General features: G+C 50.7%; 4 protein-coding genes across 4 annotated transcripts; all 4 read left to right on the top strand.

Moving 5' to 3' along the window:
- Nucleotides 1-1,722: 1,722 nt before the first annotated feature.
- Nucleotides 1,723-10,986, top strand: ALT_6280 (RLF2 family protein; the record flags this gene model as incomplete). The annotated part of the gene is made up of 7 exons (XM_033560371.2): nt 1,723-2,385; nt 2,460-3,598; nt 3,667-3,754; nt 5,730-5,976; nt 6,153-7,576; nt 7,650-7,759; nt 7,833-10,986. The coding sequence occupies 7 exons, from the start codon at nt 1,723-1,725 to the stop codon at nt 10,984-10,986; spliced, it is 6,825 nt and encodes a 2,274-aa protein (XP_033416262.2).
- A 1,287-nt stretch (nt 10,987-12,273) lies between these two features.
- Nucleotides 12,274-13,247, top strand: ALT_6279 (PP1-complex regulatory subunit GLC8; the record flags this gene model as incomplete). The annotated part of the gene is made up of 3 exons (XM_033560372.1): nt 12,274-12,322; nt 12,388-13,111; nt 13,169-13,247. 3 exons carry the CDS (start codon nt 12,274-12,276, stop codon nt 13,245-13,247), a joined length of 852 nt encoding a protein of 283 aa, XP_033416263.1.
- Nucleotides 13,248-14,416: 1,169 nt separating this feature from the next.
- sfh5 (CRAL/TRIO domain protein) lies at nt 14,417-15,779 on the top strand (the record flags this gene model as incomplete). Its single annotated transcript, XM_033560373.2, has 2 exons — nt 14,417-15,117; nt 15,182-15,779. The coding sequence occupies 2 exons, from the start codon at nt 14,417-14,419 to the stop codon at nt 15,777-15,779; spliced, it is 1,299 nt and encodes a 432-aa protein (XP_033416264.2).
- A 619-nt stretch (nt 15,780-16,398) lies between these two features.
- Nucleotides 16,399-17,856, top strand: ALT_6277 (TATA-binding protein-associated factor TAF6; the record flags this gene model as incomplete). Its single annotated transcript, XM_033560374.2, has 3 exons — nt 16,399-16,768; nt 16,833-17,251; nt 17,308-17,856. 3 exons carry the CDS (start codon nt 16,399-16,401, stop codon nt 17,854-17,856), a joined length of 1,338 nt encoding a protein of 445 aa, XP_033416265.2.

Here is a 17,856-nt window from a genome sequence, read left to right as displayed (position 1 = left end):
GTACGGGCACAGGGTCGTTATTTACTTTTATTTATTTTTTTTCCTTGAGACGCTATGAGCCTGGTCCCGAATGTATTCCCCATTCGAATGAACTTCTTTCTAGAAATACTCGTTTCACGTTGAACAGACGTGTCTTTCCATTACTCGACACATCACTGTCCACGACTCCGTATGAGATCTATGCCAAAGTGCATCCCTGCCTCAGGCAACCAAGAGATCACGCTTCTCTCGTTCAACGCAAGAAGGAAGAAGGAGTGCTTCTTTGACTCCATCCGACTTCCAATTCCGTCTATACGCTGCCCGGTATCTCAAAGCATCAATTCTCGACGCCTTACGTCCACGCCAGAGCTCAGACACGGGAGAGAGCACGTTTGAAACGCTCAAAGCACTCGAAACGCATCCCTTGCACTCCGCAGTACATCGCATGCAACAGTGAGATACCGCCGGGACGCAGACGCAACGCAGGCTGCTCGTGGATGCCGCGGATGAAATTGAGCGACTAATGAAGTAGAATAAGTGGGATTTGGCGGCGCAGGTACTCTTACTGGAGGAGCAAATGGGCAGTCGATATCTCCTGGGGTGCTCTGTTTAGGGCTCTGTTTCCGTCTGTGAGTGCTAAAGTTGGAGCGGGTGTTGCAGATGAACTTCTGGGTTTAATTGATTCACTTCTTGCTGAGAGTGCTGGCGCTGCTGAGGATGCCGTTCTGTGTTGTTCAGCGTCTCAACTGACAGATACGAAGACTGCTGTGCTAGGATAGGGGCTACCGAGCCTACCGGCGCATAAGAAAGCCTCTCTTTCCCCTTCTGTGCTTATTATTCGAGCTCGGCTTCCAATGAGTTGATGTGAAAGTGATGTAAGGACGATGCGGTGCCTTCAGCAATCTTCAGGCTAAACTCGCTATAGCCCCACGGAGACAACTGGGGTTGTTGGAGCTTGGAGGCATACTGAACGCATCACAGGGGAGGCTTATCTAGGCTGGACAGGTGTAGACTAAGATAAATAATGATGATATTACACGAGGAACTGTCCATATAAAACTGCATATGGCAAACTTCCAGGATGCTCTATACGATCTTCGGTGGTGCTGATTATGGTGAAGCCCATGGTGATGGGATGTCCCGTAAATCGCAGAGGTTCCATGTTAGTAAAGGGACCTCAACTGAGTAGACCCTTGCCATTGCTGCAACGAATACAAGCTGAAGGAGAGTCTCACTTCAAGTCAATCAAGGACTGTTTCCCTCAACAGTCACAGAAGACTTCAATCTCCTCACCTGCCCAAGCGTTGAAGTAGATCAATCATGGACACTCAGCTTGATGTCTCTTGATTCAATTCTGAAAGCCATTCGAGGCTGCTAAAGCTGGGCTGAAGTCACCAGTGAAGCTGTATATCTGCAAGTCCATCCTAAAGCTGCTAGGAGGTAGACTTCGGTAAGCCCATATTCACCAGCTCATGCTTGGAAGGGCATATGAAATCACTCTAAACCAGCAAGAAAAGGCATTGAAATGGAAAGGGCATTAAAGCAGCGGGAAAGCACGTGCTTTTTTCCTCCGCAGACGCGAAGAAGGCGCGAACTTCAATTAACGCGTGTCTCACAACACGGCTACGGAAGGGTCACCGACCTGACCTCTCATGGCTTGACCTTCCCCGAGCAGTCTCTGGGCAAAGAAATTGACATCTGGATTCAGCTGTTCTAACTAGGTAGCCTCGAGACCAGCACAGAATGGAAGTATCCGTTGACAGCTCGTCGGGTCTCTCTCCCCTTCCAACCCAGCCATATCCCACTTCGCCGTCAGCGTCGAGAAAGCGCTCAATCCAGGAGATTGACGCATCACCACATTCGCCAGAAGGCAGGAAGACATCGAAAATATGTGATCAAGAAAATCAAGACCCATCATTATCTCACGTTGCAGCGTCCTGCACCCCGACCGAGCAACATCTCAAAACACCATCAGGTCCCTCAGCCAGCATTGAAATTTCGAATCAACAGAATGTTGCGAATACAACAACGCCTGGTGGATCGGTGTTTGTAGCAGTTCCTTATCCAAGCTCTACAGCGGAAACCACATCAAAAAATACACAACCATCGACCCCTACGAAGAACGCCAACACCGCTACGCCAAGTGCCAAAAAGCGAAAGCTGTCACCTGCAAGCAAAGAAGCTAAACAACAGGAGAAGGAAGCAAAAGAACGGCAGAAGTTAGAGGAGAAAGCCAAGAAAGAAGAGGAGAAGCGCATAAAGGAAGAAGAGAGAAAAAAGCGCGAAGCCGAACGGGAGGAGGAACGTAAGCGAAAAGAAGAGAAGAAGAGACTGAAGGAAGAGGAGAAGGCCGCTAAAGAAGAAGAGAAACGCAAGAAAGAAGAGGAGAAGTTGAAGAAGGAAAGGGTAAGCATCTTGCCCTCTTGGGATGGCACTTTTCGATCCAATGGCCTCTTCTTGCTTGCTAACCTCGGATTTAGGCGCAAACCAAACTGAATGCATTTTTCGCCAAACCCAAACCTCCAGCACAGCCAGCTGACGATACTGCTTCCGACTCACCCAAGATACCGATTGCCGATGTTGCCCCAAACTCGACGTCCCAGAACACCACTCCGCCTCTTTCTGACTATCAACGAGAATTTCCGGACTTCTTTTTGCAGTCTCACACAAGAATCGCCCCGCCGCACCGGTTCGAACGCGATCCAGAGGCCCTTTCTCACATGCAAGAAAGGGTCGATGCTTGCCTACAATCCTATCGAAATGGGTCCGCAGAGCCTTTGTCATTCCGCCCATCTGAACTATTCCGAATCATGCCGTATAACCGGCGACGTGGAAGACAGGCTGCCTCCGTCAAAGAGATTCTGCTTAAAATGCAGAGTCTCAACGAGCAGCCCGACCCTGATTCCGTACGGCGGGCGCAAGAATTGCTCAGACGCATCAAAATGAAATTTCTGAAATTTGGCGAAGACGTTCGACCTCCTTACCAGGGTACATTTACCAAGACGCTTCCGGAATCTGCTGCCTCTAAACTCATGCGCAATCCCTTCCACCGTGGTCTACCCGATATCAACTACGACTATGATTCCGAGGCCGAGTGGGAGGAGCCGGAAGAGGGCGAAGATCTTGATTCCGAGGAGGAGGAGGAAGGAAGCGAAGAAGGTGATGACGACATGGATGGGTTCTTGGACGATGATGAGGATAATCTGGAGGGCAAAAGACGATTGATCGTGGGAGATTTGGAGCCTCTGAGTACCGGACTACGTTGGCAAGGCGAAGGCGGAGACCACGAGCTGGAAATGTACAGGATCCAGACGATCACGGACTCGGTTACCTTCCCTATTGACCCATTCTCCACGGCATATTGGCAGAAACCAAAGCCAGCAGAGCAACTCCCAACAGGTGGCGTGGGCCGTTCCACTCTCCATTCATTCATGGTCGTTCCTCCGAGCACTCAATCCCAAACCGCTGCGCCTACTACCGAAGGAGTAACCCCCACCCTCTTGACCGCAAGTGGCAAGGCGAAGCGCACATTGACACCAGAGCAACTGGCCGAATTTAAAGAGGTGGTGAATGGTAGCGACCTGACGAAAACAGGCCTGATTGAGGTTCTGAAGAAAAGGTATAAGCTCGTCTGTTGGCTCCCTAAATGAGTTTCGGTTCAGCTTCGTGCTAATGACGCTTCACTAGATTTCCCAAGGTATCGAAAGACGTCCTTAAGGAGACCCTTACTCATGTGGCGACGCGTGTTGGACAGCGGGAGATTGACAAAAAGTGGGTGTGCAATTAGAAGGATGAAGGGAGGACAATATCCATATCAGCGCGGATCCGCAAGATATACACTGCCTCGGTTTGCAAAGATGGGAGTTATGGCGTACATCGTTATTCTAGAATCACTGCCGGGCAATTCCCAAGACGTCTACGGGTTAAGCGTCTATGATTTTATGGTCATTTGTGGGAAAACAGCATGAATCGAGTCAACTGATTGCATTTACGATACCTGTGCTGGCTGTGGCACATAAACCTGTTGCGTCTCGTCTTTAGGTCGCAGAAGCGAAAAAAACGATAGCAAAGATTTGATTGAATTATATTATCCTCCGTTATGATATTCAATGTAAGAATTAAACATGTGCAGATTTGGATCTTGTTCTTCAGCTCATCTTGAACAAGTGCCAGGACAGCTGAACTGCTCTTAGGGATCCTGCTCTTCTCTATCATGGGCTGGACATAGATCACGGTAACCTAGAGAGGTTTAGACTGATCTCTGGGATTGTCCGATTGGGACACGTGCCATGTGGGGAAATAACAACCTGTCTTCTTGTTACCTAGTAATATCGACTCAGGTCCAAGTGTCATCCCAGTGTATCCGCATGTAGCCAAGGAATTATCCGTCTACCGACTGCTGGCCACCCGGAAAATAATCTTTCGAACCTCGGACTTCTTGGAGTCTCTATGGTCTACTATCTATATGCACCTGCAAGAGAATACCTTACCGTATGCAGTCGCGATAATCATGAGGATGAGTCTTTTCTTTTCATTTTCATGGAAGTGTTCAATAATCACCAGAGGAAGATGAGAGTCAAGAGACAGCTGGTTGGGAGGGATGAGGAGGGGGACTAACCAATCAAAACAGGGAAAAGGGACAACTCCCCATGCATGCATTGCCAACACATCAACTATCCAGGGCTGTCTACTGCGTACTCCGTTCCTTTCAAGCATTCAGCGTTCCCCATCAATCCGCGACCTGGATGACACGATACCCTTGGTCTAGGTACTTCGGAAAGGTACCTACATAGCAAACTACAATGGGCGAGGTGCCTACTACTCCAGAGTCAGCCAGTAACAAACTCCTCTCATTCGACGCCGATGCGCTTTCGTGGCCGTCTCCAGCCATCCATCGAGTCGAGAAGGACGATCTGCGACCGGACCAGAATCATCTTGCCTTTAGACGATCTGCAAGGCGACCGAGTGGGAAACATCTCTGACTTTCGCGGAGGTTATCGAAGAATTCTTTCCTGTGTAGTCTAGTCTACTCCTGTTGATAGTCTACTCATTCATTATTGATGGCGAAGGAGCAAACACAAGTACGAAGTAGCAAATAATACCGAGAACTTTGATTCAAACTACAGCACTCTGGCTTGCGAGGCAATAATACCCATTCCTATTGCAGAACATGACTCTGAGTCAAGAATTCTGCTGGTCCTACACTAAATAAAAGGGACACACGTTGTCTGGCCCCTCTTCCAGCTGGGATCATTTCCTCCTAGCAGAAGCAGTAGCTGTAGTAGTAGCATTATTGATTTGTTGGCAAGAGTCACCACTGCATCTCTCTTGTATCTGTCCATCCACTCATCCACCATTTCTTCTTTCGTTTCTGCCCCTCTGCAATCTGCATGTCATCCTTCTACCGTTCGACGTACTTAGTCCAGCATCTATCCTCAAAAAGATAATCCTATCTCATCCATTATCTATTTCGCCGGGTCCTCTCCCACTTCCTCTTCTGCAAACCAGCCTGCCAGGCCTTAGCTCGCATACTACGGTAGAAGAAGACTATTTGTTGACTTCTTCAAATTCTTTCTAATAATTTTCTGCCTATTTCCCCTACGACGTATCATCACTGTCATTGATTGACATCTTCACCCTCTTTCTGGATTCCTGCATACACACTAGACCATCACTCTTCGTATAACTGCGACAAAATCCCCGAGCTTCCTCGCGTCCACTGCTTCGTCTTACTCCCTGCCTTTTCACAGCTCTCCCATCTCACTCTGGAGCGGTCGGCAGTTGCGGACAATCCTCAACATCGTGATGAGGAGCGGTCTTCCATCTCATCGAGTTCAGTAGGAGAATCATGTGCTAAGGAGCAGGTTTCTGGCGCCCGAGCCATTTCGCGATCTCGACTGTCGTCTTGGCTGGGTGGCCGGGGCACTGTCCATGGCAACACCATGTTCGATGCCCAACGCGATGGTCTACCGTCAATCCTGGCCTCTTATGTGACCTGTGAGTACACCCTATCCTTTTGCCTCCGTTATTCCAAATTTAAATTGGACGGGAGAGCGGATTCCTTCCTCTTGCGACAAGCAAAAGTTTCCCCCCTTGTTCAGACCTTCCCGCCAATAATCACCTTTCGAGGTGCTGAATCCCAACTTTGATTTAACTAATATCCCTATCCTCAGCCCTATTACCCCTATCATCTCAGGCTACTTCAACATGTAATTGCGCGAGTCGCGCGCAAGATTCCTCCTCGGTGTCTCAGCCATCTACTGTTCCAACTCCCAGCATGTCGCCCATGCTATTGGTTCCCGACGAAGGGAGCGTTGATCGCTCCTCCGTTTCACTGGTTGATCTGACCATAGGTGAGTCTGAGGACTCGGGCCGTTCCAGTGCGCAATTCATAGCAGCTCCCATGCGCTCGGATGGCCGCCAGCCAATGAACCAACCACCAACAACAACCATACCTTCATCCATATCAACGGAGCCCCCCAAGGTCTCATTTGAGGATTTTGCGATCCGCTATCGCCAAAATCAGCACAAGCAAGCCCGTCGCAAAACGCTGGAAAACCGTCTTCATGCCACCAAGATATCCATTGGTATCTCCGCACGCTTGGTTCGCGTTGGAGGCATCGTGCAGCGCGGTTTAGTCGAAAGTCTGAAACATGAGGATAAGGCGAACTTCCTGGCCTTGTATCATACCCTCTTGGATCTCCAGGATTCCCATGATCTGGCCATGCGTCGCCACTTCCATCGGCAGGACCCATCGGAAGACTGGTCTTCTGCGCAGGAATCTGCTGTGGAACCTTCCCCGGATTTTTTCCTTCAGCTCAGTCCTCAGTCAAGGTCCGATCTTCTTGGGATTTTGCAGTTGGTCCGGACCAACCCTCAGTTCCTTTGTGAGAGATTATGCAGCTTGACGTCCGCACAACTGAATGCCTTATTATCCTCGTCGGCCACATCTCTGGACTCTGGTGATCAAACATTCCTTTCTGCGGCCCGTTCACGGAACCAGTATTCTCTGCCTAAACGCGCTTCTGCTGCATCCGTTTCTTTCCGAGATCATGCTGTCAATTTTGAGAGAACGGACGCCATTTCCAGCTTGGTTTTCAATGTTTTTGCTACTCCATTGGACTCTGATACCCCAGAGGCTCGCTTGCGTTTGGACATTTGGTCTTCTGTTTGCGCTGAACTTATCACCCAAGGAGGCAATAGATTCTATCCCCTCATTGGCCACATCCTCTCATCCTGGACCATGGGCAGCGCCTGGAAAGCCAGACCAAAGTTCGAGCTCTACCTCATGGACATCCTCCAGACTGGCGCGTTCCTCCTGGAGCATATTGAAACCCCAGCCGGACTGGGCTTTGATGCGGGGTCCCTTGACCCGTTGAAAACTGATGTTGCTGAGGAATATTTCGCCTCTGCTGTAGATGCCCTATTCAAACTCCTTGATGACCCAGACGCAGGCTTCCCTCATGCAGTGTTCAAGTTTGCTCGCGCCATTTTGCAGAAACTGGGTCACCCCGACAGTCGTGCCCGTTTTATAGAGTATTTGCTCCTTCAGTGGTTCTTCCCTAAATTTCTCTCAGGGGCTCTTGCTTATCCCGAGGTCTGTCCCAGTCCGTCATTGAATGTTATGATTTTTGGACTCGGAGAGAACTGATCTCCTCTTCCTTTTTTAGACCCTCGGCCTTCTTCTCGATTTTCATATCAGAAAAGATGCCAGAGAAAAGCTCCTTGGACAGGTTGCCCTTAGGGCGTATTCGCAGGTCTTTGCTATTCTACGCTCAATGTAAGTCCTACCATATTTGCACTTTCTGATTAGAGAGGGAGAATTGTCTTAACCCATTGATCTTCTGCCACAGGCATCACTTTTCAATGACTCGTCCTGCGGTCCGGCAACATGTCGAGAACATGCTTCATCAGTTCGAGACAACGGACAACGACAATATGCAATTTGCCCAGCGCTCGGAACCCAGAAGTCATCAGGAATCACCGTGCGCTTTTCTCATGCTATCTGCTACAGACGTGCTAACCCTACTGGGCGCCCTGTTTCCCACGGCGACGTCTCCCGCGTGTAGCTCTCCCACTCTTTCCTCCGCATCATCTGCGTTGTCTCCAAGCTCCTTGCAGTCGTTCTCTGATAGACGTACCACCGCCGTTCCAGAGCCAGGGTTCTACCGGCGTAATCTGAATGGTGGCTCTTCTCCGCAGTTTTCCTCAAAGGCATTCTCCTCCGCAGACATGGACTTCTTTACTTGCTCAGAAGACCACCTGAGTCGCAACGCTGACCGTATCCGCTTTGAATTGTCTGCTTTGGTCGAGCTTGATGGTCGTCCCGGTCTCGAGTACCCCTCCACGGAAGAATGGGCCATCTTCTCTGTCACCGACGGCGGGCATCGCCTAGTCTGGGGTTTATTCTCCGATGGCCAGCTCGGCGATGCTGGGAACTTGTCCGCTGATACCTGTCCGTCCACCACTCTAGGCATGGAGGACAACTTCGAGGCTCTCCACACAGCGATCATCAAGCTCGTTCGGGAGAACCCTACTGGGGATCGCTCAGACTACTGCGGGGAGCGCGACCAAATGGCCGCTTCACAATCCTCTTCGCTGAAGAAAAGATTCAACCAGGCCATGTCACACTGCCACCATACTTCTGATTTTATGGGTGCCCACTATTGGTGGAACGCTAGTCGTCAGCTTCGTCGCAGTGTCGCCGACGTAACCTCTCGCCTTGGCGATGACTCTTGGATTCTGGAACCTATGCACACGTCGTGCTCACGCTCGCTCCGGGTAGCTCACTCCGTGATCGAGCGCTGCGAAACCGACTTTGTGGCACTGGATCGCAGTTTGTGGCAACTGCAGGGAACTGTAAAGGAGACGATCAAAACCATTACAAAGTTGCGAAACAAAATGTGGTACATGACCGACGTCAAGAACTCGATGCGGTACGAGGACGCAAGGAATGTGGCATTGGCACTGAAGACGATGGTCTACTCCGCTCGTCTTTATCAGCCAATCTCTACCAACGAGCGTCGAACGCGCAGCAGCCCCCACGCATCGGGAGGATCCGTTCTGCAAAAGCCAGAGTTGCAAGTGATGAATGTCATGAAAGCACCCAGCAGCCAAGGCGGCCCGAATAAACTCTCTGATGAGCAGGTTGAGTTGACTCGGAAATGGCTGGCACAGAACAATATCGACAATTTTTGCAAGGGCGAAGAGCGTATTCACCGCTTCTGTTACGAGGTCAAAGTTAGTATCAACCGACTCGTCGGTGATACAATGGCCGAGGCCCCTGTTCTCTGGGCCAGCGAATTGTTCCAAAAGGAGCGGGTCAAGTTTGAAGGGACCAGCAACCGAAGCTTCCTTGGCCTTTCCTCGTCAAGTTTGCGCCCAATGAGCACTGCTGGTGAAGAGTTGTCATTTGCTTCCCAGTCCTCTGGCGGCAGTCTCCGCTCGTCCGATATCTTTTCCAGATACACTCAAGACCTGCCGCCACTGAATCGCAAATCCTCCTTTCAAAGCTCGATTTCCGATAAGTGGAGGGTCCCCCGAGACCCCTCTACTGCTGATGGACTTTCGATCGGAGACTCGCCTTCCAAGGCAACCTCCGTATCAACGGGTGACACATACAGTACGTTTTGGTCTGTACCACATCAGAATGCACCCTATGCAGCAAGTGCATCGAGTTTCTACTCCCGCCCGCCGTCGATGCTCAGTGAGGCCGTTGTTCAGCCGGCTCGCCAGAAGGATTGCAAAGGTCAAGGCAAAACCACTTTCCTGGACGACTTAAAGCAGGCTCTGACAAGTCTACTTTTGAGTGATCTGGGCTCACCCGTCTGGAGCTGTGGAAGCGAGACAGACGCCTGGTTTGGGAACGCTTTGGACCAAGAGCGAATCCGGGTACAAATGAAGAAGCGAGAGAAGATCCAGCGCTTCTATGCAGAGTGCAATGCGCGCACAGTCCGCCAAATAACAAGATGCAACCAATCCAGGGGCGGTAGAAGCAGGTCACTGGGGCCTCCCATATCGGGACGGGCTCAAGAGTCGGATGACACATCCTCAGTGCCCATGTCCGAGAGCGCTCGAGCGGCCGAAGATCAATCTCCATTTTCGTATGGGGTTGTCTTCCGCCAATTGATCGAGATATTTTCGCGCCACGGGAACCCGTTTGTCAAGCTAAATGCATTGCGGGATTTGAGAGCATTGGTCATTGCGTCCTTGAACGTGGATAATGATGACAAGCCCTATGCGCATGCTGATCAGGAACATGCGCACTCGAGGGAACTCGGGCTCCATGGCAAACGAGCTGCACGGTATAGCTTCTCAGAATCACGAACCCTCCGTGGAGCTGAGAAGGACTCCCTGCAAACTCCGACGTCTCCAGCGACCGAATCTCTCGCTTTTGACTCTCGGCCTTCGGAATATTCCGCACCTACAGAGAACCAAATTGTGGACGCACTGCGTAGTCTTCTCTTAGAAGTGAAGCCCAAGACTCTTTTCCGAGACCTACAATTTATTTCAGCATTCGTTCCCAGCGAGACCCTAAATAAGACCGACAGTGGAACCGCATTTTTGCAATTTGGCTTGGCAGCCTTAAGTCTCAAGGAAGAGGTCTGCAACAGCATGGTCGAGATTGCCGATCGGATTGTCTCTCAGGAACTGAGCCGACGCCATGTGCCTCAGCCCTTCGGCTTCAACGCAAGGCCGAGCCACGCCATTGAGGATGCTGCTGGGATGTGGATTATTACTGCAAAAGAAGGAAATCCTGTCGCCCAGCGGGAGCTGGCGATACTCTATTTGACTCATCCAGAGCTTCTCCCTCGTGTCACGCTGCCACTTACTTCTCCCAGAGATACATTCAAGGCTGAGATGATGTACCGCCGTGACAAGGACAGCAAATCCGATCCGCAGAGCATGTGCCTCGCGCTGCACTGGATGCAGCTGTCAGCCAACGGAGGCGACCAACTCGCGCGGAACAGGCTTCGCGAACGCGAGGAGTTTGATTCCATCGCTTGATTTACGCATCAATACCCGTGTCGTTTCTTGTTCGAACTCGGGTGCTATCAACTCTTTTATATCTTTTGGCACATCACATGTGCTTCATTTCAATTTTTTAACCTTTTTTTTGATACCACGCTATGGTTGTTCTTATCCCCTGGGCCTAATATCTTACCATTTCCACACCGGGTCTTTTACTTCTGGCTGATTTTTAGTGCAGATTCTGCTCTTTCATTTCTGGGAGCTTAGAGCATCTCGGCCGTCTGCATTTGTTCCTTGTAGTTGTATCCTTCTGGCATGTCAGGTTGGGACACTCCTTTAGCACGCTTGGGCAAGAGGACTTGGTTCTACTCTCGACTTTTCGTTCACGGCCTTTGTCTTGAGGGTGGCGATCTGCATACTCGTCTGGCACTATACCATCTAACTTTCTCATGGCTTGAATACTTGGAGTTGAACACCGTGTATTGGATTTGGAAGACATATACCTCTCTAGGTTTGGCGGCATTTTGTTCCTTGACCTTGGTACTAGAGACGAGCATGATAGGCGAATATACAGAAATCTCTGGACTCGTTAAGGGTTGTTCCAGATATGTCAATAGCCGGGATATTGCGACCTAGACGTAGACTAGGGGATGCATACGACCTCAATGTAGCATTGATGGATTGGAATCATTACCCTCTTGAGAGTGGTGCATTGATGCATTTGCCTGTCGACGTCATCTGGTTGGTTGCCCCCACGTGCTTCACCCACTTAGTGCCTAGTAGGTAGTAGAATGGTACCTCCTACCTGACTCTGTCTGGTATATACCTCTGGCATCCATCTCTTTCTACACCAGAAATAGACAATTTCAGCCCATTTCCCTATATGTCTCACTTATCCTTCTACTGTACTACACTCAAGTAAGCACAAATTCAGACTGTTATCTGAACGTCGCACGATCGTCTCCAAAGGCCTCGAAGTCTCGCACTGACCGTGCTCTGTGTACTGTTAGCTTGACTCTGGTCACTCGGGAGGCTAAGAAGACCCCGCTAGAAACCCAGAAACAATCATCCACCGTCATCAGCATCATTCCGTTCGGGTGTTACTCAGCTCTGACTGCTGGTTGATTTGGGCTGAAATTGCACCTGACACTGTCTATCGTTGTCTGACTTGGAAACCGTCAATACTTCTTGTTTTTGTCTCCATTTCTTTCTTCTTTTTTCCAACCTCTGTCTTAACTTCTACTCTCGGTTTCCCTTGTATTCTTTTTCTTTGGTCTTGCCCGCTACTCTTTTCTTCTGCAACTCTACATAATCCCTACACAAATGATGACCATGGCGCATAACCATGAGGATGTGCCCAAGCGGCCCAAGGGTAAGTTCTACTTACTTGGTTCGGATCGTTGAGCGTTGTTTTGACTAGAATCCGCTACAATCCAGGCATCCTCAAGAACTCCAGCGGAAATGTCCCTCAGACAGCTCGCGCGACAGAGAATTTCTTCATCAACCCACCACGCATGGACAACGTCGATACGAAGGAAATTACCCTGCAGAACACACTTCAGAATGCTGGTCGGCGCCGGTCGTCATCCAACATGCGCCCTGGGTCGTCCTCTCGACGACAATCTTTGGCGAGCGTGCGCGGCCACGACGAGGAGATCTCTCCGCGCTTGAAGTGGGACGAAGCGAACCTGTACCTAACCGAGCAGGAGAAAACAGCCAAGATGAAGATCGACGAGCCCAAGACCCCGTTTGCTCCGCACTACGATCCCGCCGAGGACGAAGAGGAACTGCGACTCGCAGAAGCAGAGGAGAGCTTGATCGACGCGCAGGACGTGGTGGTCGACGAACTGGACAAGACCAAGAAGGGACCTCGAAAGGGGATGTCAGTGGATGATATTCCCGACCTGGAACTCGGAGAGCCCGAAGAGCCATCATACGTAGTGGGCAGCGGAGAGGGGAATCGGATCATCCGCGAGCGCAGTCTGAGCAACGAGTCGCACCGCAGCGACAAACATGTTGTAGTCGGGACAGGAGAGGAGAACGGTGTCGGTGCGGATGGGGATCATCTCATGACGACGGAAGAGGCCAAAGAGAAGCATCGCCAGTTTGAGCAGATGCGCAAGAAGCATTACGAGATGAGGAATATCAAGGAACTTCTAGCGTAAGCGGCCGACTTCTTTTGATGGTGTCGGCGCGTACTGACTCTGGCTGTTTCCAGGCATCCCGAAAATCTGGACGAGATGGAAGAAGATGATGATGACGACAACGGCAATGTCTCAGTAAACCCACCACGATGACCATGATCCCAAAGAAGTTCGCAATTTGCGGTTCTCAATAAGACTATGTCAATCTGTGACCTTGGATCCCCGCCTTCGATGAGTGTTTGTGTCTTATTCCTGTCAGTGTATATTCCCCAGCGATTTGCATTTTTCTACGTTGTGAAGAGTATCAGGGGTGCTTGGGAGTGAGACTCCCACCAAGGTCATTTTCTCTTCATTTTTTGACGAAGAAACCCCACCGTCCCTGTCGGATTTTCAGTCAGGATAGATGATATGAATGTGAAATTGTATGTGTATTGAGGGTGAATAGGACTCGGTTCAATAAATGGATTGCTACCTTGTTTAGTCTCTCTGCTCTTTGGCGAATTGAGTTTCGAGTCATTAAGTCACGGATAATAAGGTGCTATCTAGACTACTCTGGGGCTATTGACTGCAAATCCTCCTTTTCTGAGGATGATTATTGTCTTTACCTGTTACAACCGTAATGTCTTGGCTTGGTTTATCTAGGTGGAGTCAATTGAATTGTCTCTGGGTCCGAATTTCTTGATTGTAGACAGATAATCTTCCTCAGAAACCAAGTTGAGAGACATCGTTGGACCGCAATTACCCAAGGGCTTAATGAAGGGTATCGATCCTACGGAGTTACTCTGCGCAATTACCTTGTTTGAGACCGAGGATCAAACTACGTATCCATCTATCTTTCTCGTCAGCAAAAAATGATAGAACAAAAGATGATGCCTGACATGCTGGTGTTGACTTGTCAATTGCTGGCTCGTCCGAGTGTTTGTTTGTTGTGTTGAAAAGGGGTGCGCTACGTCAATATACTCCATAACTATACTTTGTTGGTAAAAATAGAACCTACAAAGTGGATGTAGAGAGACTCTAGTAGAAGGACTGAATAATAATTCAGGGGACGGGGAAGCATCCTTTCAATTTTTTAGGTTTCGACTTTCGAGACAGACATTATTATGTGGAAGGGATTAGGGAGTAGATAGGGAATTGTCTCATCTATATTTACCATCTCGTGACGCTGCATGTGATTGTTTGTTTGTCTTCCTGCATCAATCTTCCGATTTCTCTGTCCTTCTCTCCCGTCCATCAGCTCAAAGGCTCTCTTCTGAGCAAGACTTTCAGTCAAAAGTCATTATCACTTCCTGATCTTCCTATTCTTTCATTACCCACTCACCATGGCCGAGCAACAGCCCGAAAAGACCACCGCTCCTGCTGCTGATGCCGCGGACTCGCAGCCTACCGCCGTTACCAACACGGACACCCCCAAGGAGACGACCGAGACAGCGGAGCCACAACCAGAGGACAAGACCGAAACCACAACTGCGCAGCCTGCCGTTGAAACTACTGCCGCTGAAACCACTGCCGCTGAAACCACTGCCGCTCAACCCACCACCGCAGAGACTCCCGCTGAAGCCAACAAGGCTCCCGCCGAAGTGCAGCAACCGCCCCAGGCCGAAGAGGAGAAGCCTGTCGCTGAGCAGCCAGAACAACCAGCCTATCTTGCCAAAAACCCTGCCCTGGCTCAGTTCTTCGAGCGTCTCCCTGCCATTATCTCCAGCAGCGGCCATGCGGAGATGTGGGGGGTCGCGCTCAAGGACCCGAACGATGCTCCCACCGTCAACGTTCTGATCAAGTTCCTGCGCGCGAACGAGGGCAATGTCAAGCTGGCCGAGGAGCAGCTGACCAAGGCCTTGAAGTGGCGGAAGGAGATGAACCCCTCAGCGCTCGCTGAGTCGACCAGCTACAACGCGACGAAGTTTGGTGGACTCGGTTATTTGACCGTCTACAAGGAGGCTAATGGTGCGGAGACTGTTGTCACCTGGAATATCTACGGTGGTGTCAAGGATATCAACACCACTTTTGGTGATATGGATGAGTGAGTACATCTGCTAAAGGCAACCTAATGCCCTCGGATCCTAACCGTTCTTTTACGCTTGTAGGTTCGTCAAGTGGCGTGTTGCGCTTATGGAGCTGGCGGTCAAGGAGCTGAAGATGGCAGAGGCCACCTCTGTGATTAACTACGATGGCGAGGACCCCTATCAGATGATCCAAGTCCATGACTATCTGAATGTGAGCTTCCTGCGCCTGAATCCTGCCATCAAAGCCGCGACCAAAAAGACCATTGAGGTCTTCACCACAGCCTACCCTGAGCTGCTCCGGGAGAAGTTCTTCGTCAACGTCCCTGCCATCATGGGCTGGATGTTTGCCGCCATGAAGGTCTTCCTGAGCAAGAATACCACTCGCAAATTCCACCCCATCTCCAACGGCGCCAACCTGGCTCGCGAGTTCCCTTCTCTGAAGGATCAATTCCCCAAGGTTTACGGTGGTAGCGCCCCCGCTCTTCAGGAGGGTGCCAGAACCGTCAACCTCGTTCAGGACGAGCCTGCCCCGGCTGCCCTTGAGCAGTCAAAGGAGCAGGCCAAGGAGGACAAGGACGAGGCCGCTCAGGAGGAATCCAAGGCTGAGTCTGCTCCAGAGCAGCCAAAGGCTGACCCTGTTGTCACGGCCAAGGAAGCACCTGCTGCCGATACTAAGTGAGCGTGATAAGGCGGTCACATGCTTGGATTTGACATATTAAAAGGAATGGAACAGGAGAAACAGGCTTGATACCCGGGAGGATAGGCAGACTGCTTTGTTCTCGTTTTTGTGTGGGCATATTTGATACCTCGGAATTGCTACGGTTTTGCGAAAGGAGTAGAAACATCTTAACTAGATCCTATACTTAATAATAGTAGTAATAATAGACACTCCACTTTAGATGATCTTTTGTGTGCCTATAGTTGTAAGTATTCTCATCTTTGGATCACTATCACATGGAGAGGAGCCATAGCTGGTGTATGGTTGACCGGAGATACCAAAGCCGCAGTTTCTTCCGCACTCCGCAACACTTTCGGTGTTCACAAGAGCTGTTCGTGTCGATCTAAGCCCTCATCTTCCTCTACCATCGATCACCTTGAGCCAGCTGCCTTGAACAGTCAGAATGCGGCTTGTCTCTCAGAAAGCATCCCGCATGTTTCAATAAATCAGATTTACTTCCTTCGAACTCGCGATACAATACTTTCGAGTCCCTCGTCACCCACTTTTACCCTACTCCTCACGAGCTTGACTTCGCTCCACCTCACCATAACCCTCAAAAGCGAGGAGTACAAGTTCCACCATGTCAGTTTGGAACCCAGATAACATCCGCGACGTGGCCGAGTCCGTCGGCATCGTCAATCTCAGCAACGACGTGACCGAGAACCTCGCGCGCGACGTCGAATACCGCGTCGCACAGGTCCTCGAAGAAGCTCTCAAGTTCATGCGACACAGTCGCCGGACGCTGCTTACCACGCAGGATGTTGCGCAGGCCCTGCGAGTTTTGGACGTGGAGCCCCTGTATGGATATGAGACCACACGGCCGTTGCGGTTCGGGGAGGCGTCGCTGGGGCCCGGGCAGCCGTTGTTCTACGTCGAGGATGAGGAGGTCGATTTTGAGAAGTTGATTAATGCGCCGTTGCCCAAGGTGCCGAGGGAGATCTCTTTTACTGGTGAGAATCCTCTGCAAGCGGTCGTTTTAGGTCTGTGTCTTATGCTAACTCGTTTACTGTACAGCTCATTGGTTGGCTGTTGAAGGTGTGCAGCCGTCCATTCCGCAGAATCCTACCGCTGCCGACTCGAGAAACCTCGAATTGACTGCCAAGGGGCCCAATGCCAACTCGACGTTGGCGGCGATGAGCGGCACAGGGAATGTGGCTGTTAAGCCGCTGGTTAAGCATGTGCTGTCCAAGGAACTTCAGCTCTACTTCGAGAAAGTCTGCAACGCTTTTCTGGATGAGTCAAGCGAAGAATACCGGACGTCGGGCTATGCCAGTCTGCGCGAGGATCCGGGACTGCATCAGCTTGTGCCGTACTTTGTGCAGTTCATCTCAGAAAAGGTGACGCACGGACTCAAGGATATTTTTGTGCTGACGCAGGTCATGCACATGGCAGAGGCCCTGGTGCAGAACAAATCGCTATATGTGGATCCTTATGTACGGTTACTCTTCTTGGAGTGCTTTTCATGGGAATGTCTGCTAATTCGAACCAGATTGCATCCCTTGTTCCTCCCATTCTGACCTGCCTGATCGGCAGACAGCTCGGCGGCAATGCAGACTTATCAGGACAGTTTGCTCTGCGCGACCTGGCTGCTTCTCTCCTCGGCCTCATCTCCAAGAAATACTCTCACTCATCGCATACACTTACACCTCGACTCGCCCGCTCCTGTCTCAAGACTTTCCTTGATCCGTCAAAGCCATTTGGAGCGCACTATGGTGCGATTATTGGCTTGAATGCCGTCGGTGGCGCCGAGGCTGTTCGAGTCTTGATACTTCCCAATCTGTCAACTTACGCGAGCCTTCTCGCGGACGGCATGGCAGAAGAGAACCCTCGACGACCGGAGGCCGAAAAGGTGCTGGGCGCACTGTTGGCCGTCCTCTCCACCTTGCGGGAGGGCCGTAAGAATCTGGCCAATGGGCACGGTGCCATTGTGGCCGAGGAGCTCCGCGAGCGACTAAACGCCAAAGTGGGGGACATCATCGCAGGCAGGATCGCGGATGCGGGAGAGGTGCAGATGGCCTATGCTATTCTCGAAGCTTGA

This window comes from Aspergillus lentulus (assembly GCF_001445615.1).
Source record: "Aspergillus lentulus DNA, contig: Alt12, strain: IFM 54703, whole genome shotgun sequence".
Classification (NCBI taxonomy): Eukaryota; Fungi; Ascomycota; class Eurotiomycetes; order Eurotiales; family Aspergillaceae; genus Aspergillus; species Aspergillus lentulus.
Note: the sequence above shows the minus strand (reverse complement) of the source record. Positions and strands in the feature narration are given on the sequence as shown.